This window comes from Notothenia coriiceps, unplaced genomic scaffold (genome assembly GCF_000735185.1).
Source record: "Notothenia coriiceps isolate Sejong01 unplaced genomic scaffold, NC01 NC01_scaffold00002826, whole genome shotgun sequence".
NCBI lineage: Eukaryota > Metazoa > Chordata > Actinopteri > Perciformes > Nototheniidae > Notothenia > Notothenia coriiceps.
In genome coordinates this window covers 16,912-19,975 of record NW_011335527.1, presented here as the reverse complement: position 1 = coordinate 19,975, position 3,064 = coordinate 16,912, and the positions used below count along the sequence as shown (strand labels likewise).

General features: G+C 39.7%; 1 protein-coding gene across 1 annotated transcript in view; it reads right to left on the bottom strand.

Annotated features, from left to right (window-relative positions):
• The window catches only part of LOC104940910 (acyl-coenzyme A thioesterase 3-like), a 3,644-nt gene extending 823 nt beyond the window's left edge, over positions 1–2,821 (bottom strand). The window contains exons 1-3 of the mRNA XM_010765924.1: positions 2,708–2,821; positions 1,243–1,698; positions 5–81 (exon numbers count right to left, since the gene is read on the bottom strand). Coding sequence (XP_010764226.1) covers positions 5–81; positions 1,243–1,696 — 531 coding nt within the window. The 5' untranslated portion in view covers positions 1,697–1,698; positions 2,708–2,821. The remainder of the gene's footprint in view (positions 1–4; positions 82–1,242; positions 1,699–2,707) is intronic.
• Between the last annotated feature and the right edge of the window lie 243 nt (positions 2,822–3,064).

Here is a 3,064-nt window from a genome sequence, read left to right as displayed (position 1 = left end):
TGGCCAGCAGAGAGGCCCTTTTCTCCGACAAACCTCCACCAAAAGTGTACAGATCCAACACAGCAGGGAACGGGCCCTCTCCTGAATAAAGACAAACACAAAGACAGATTAAGAACTACAGGTCGGTTACAGTTGCAGTTATTTATTTTTTTAAACTGTTACTTGTACTTTCTGTGGTCCACCTTGGTGCGTATTTTTGTACAGTGTAATTTGTGTAATTTCAAATTTTATCTTAAATATTTTGTGCTTGCATCTGAATTAATATGTTGCTATTTCTGGCTCTTCACTTCGCTGTAACAATCTAAATGTCCCCTCTGTAGGATGTGTAAAGGTATTCTGATACTGAAAACTGAAGCCAATGCATGAGTGCCTTAAACCTGCAGTATTTCTAATATCCAGCTCTATCCAACTGCCCAGTCAGATTGTATAGAAGTCTATGACAAATAACCATGCTTACTCGATTACATGATTTATTAAACCACAAAATATTTGGAGAGTTTATGATCTCAATCCCTGCTCCGACCTCTCATTCACTTCGTGTTACAAAAAAACAAGAAGGTAACAGCAAAATGCGTAAATCGAGGCTTAAAAATGGAAGTCAGCCAAACTAATCTGTGAAGTCCCGGTGACTATGTCAGCTTCTTATATACAATTTATGTTTTTAATTAATAGTGTTGTTGGAGCCATGAATATCAGAAAGTGGTACTTTGTGTTGTAGATTTAGTAAATGTTTTTTGGTTGGTCATACTTGGTTATTAGTCTTTGTATATATTATTATGATTTATTATTTTGTGATCAATTATGGGTTGAATTAGTTGGGTCCCATGGTTATTGGTGGCACTCATAGTAAATATAATCACCTGTGTGTGTGTGTGTGTGTGTGTGTGTGTGTGTGTGTGTGTGTGTGTGTAAGAGAGGGTGAGAGGGTCGGTGTATTTTTTGTTTACCGCAACTTTTGATAACTGGATTATACAGACTATATGCTTTTACATGTGATAATAAGCCAACCATTTTCATTAATTTAGGATTTTATTCAAAGCATTTTTGGGCCTGAACACATCTTTTTCCAAGCGTGTCAGACAACCAGGCCCGACCTCAGCCTCTCAGGAACATATTGGTTCCTGAAGTCATTATAATTGTTTTTGTTTGACAATGGACTTGTGTGAAAAAAGGAAATAGCTTTATCAGGCTGTGGCCATGCACTACTGTTTGATTTGAAGAGGAATAGAGAAACGGACTAACCTGGGGGAGTAAACAGGACTCCACGAATATTCCCATCTTTCACCGGGTGTCGGATGACCCCGTCTCCAACCAGAAGCCTCTCATTGGTCGCCTCCGCCAGCATCCCGCCCTCCTCCTCCTCGTGCACTGAGAACTTCACCACCTGGGGGTTCAGTGAACATGTTTTTGTGAACCTTTTGTGCAAGGTGTCTGGCCTCATGGACCACAGCAGGCCCATGGGCTGGACCCCGGTGTAGGTCCCGCTGAGGGAGGGGTCTCTCTGCAGGTCCACCTCCCCGCTCCCATCAGCCTTGTATGTGGCCATGGAGCTGAACATCACTCCCTTCTCGTCCGTGGCTCTGGCTCTCAGGGTGACCACCTGTCTGGACCTCAGCCCGGCCACCTTCACATGGACCGGCTCGTCGAACATGCATCTGGCTCTGGGCAGCAGCCGCAGTCGGACCTGGGAGGACATCTCTTCTGGAACATGGGAAAAGATTTATAAATAGTCAAGTCAATGTCAACTTTATTGTCAATCTTCCAGTTTGTGTGTACAGACAGAGAGATCAAAAATACAGTTTCCCACAATCCTTAATACAAAAACAAATATATATAAAAATATGTGACATATACCTACATATACACAATCAAAAGACACATTTATACATATGCACACATTTAGACCTAAATTAAAGCACAACAATCAATATATACAACACAATAGTCACTTCAATATCTTTGAGAATGTACGTTTGTGCAAGACTGTCCATAGCAGCGTAAAATACATTCTGTTTTTAAAGATTAAACCATTACATGAGTTGTTTGGGCCTTTTGAAGCAAGCCAGATGTCTCTGAGATGTTAGCAGATTAACCAAAGACTGGTTGTTTGTTGAGATAACATTTTTTCCAATATTTCACAAAACAGCAGTTGCTCTATCACTTAAGGTTGTGCCTTCTTTCTCTAATTGATCAACTTATAGCCCCTGAGATGTATGCCCCAAGCTTTAGGAAAAAGGAAAAACTTTACAAATGTATATCCCTAGATCTATTGTTACATAAAGTAAAGTAGTGATAACGGCTTACTAACACCTTCTCTCTGTGTACTATTGACTTTATAAAGACATAGGATGCAGCTGCACCAGCTGTGTGCTGCAATTCACAAGCTACCCTGTAGTATACAAAGTCATTCAAACTAGCTGCACCTTTACCAGCTTTGATAACACTTTAATGATCGATAATTATAAAACATATATATTATTCTGAAATGGGCCAATCTGCACAATGACTATTTTTACTTTTGGTCTTCTACTTGAGTAACATTTTGAATGCAGGACTTTTACTTGTAACAGAGTATTCCTACACTCTGGTACATGATCCAAATTAATAGCAGTGCATGGTTTGAATTCCTGTGATGCTAAGTTAGCAGCGTCTTAAAGTACGTAACTAACGCAGGTAACGTAAAGAAAGAAACGTAACTTAACGTTACCTTCTCGGTGTTAACATTCGATGTTCTTCAAAACAGAGATGCACCTTTGCTCTAGTTGGCTCTTGACCGTTATATTTTTGACTGTGTGTTATGCTAAAACCATTCAAAACAGGTCCAAAAGTCATGCTAATGTCAGTAAACAGTGAAACAGGAAGATAAGGCTCTTTCACAATAAAAGCCTCACAACAGCTGATAGGACAGATGGCTTTATTGTATGAAGCACAGACAGTGTGGTTTGACTTCCTTAAACTTACAAAGAAAAAAGCAGCTTATATATTAGTTTAAGAGTTTAAGCTTATTTGTCTTGCCACACTTATAAAGGCATCACTGCGCATCCTTAACAAGTAAGTGACATTA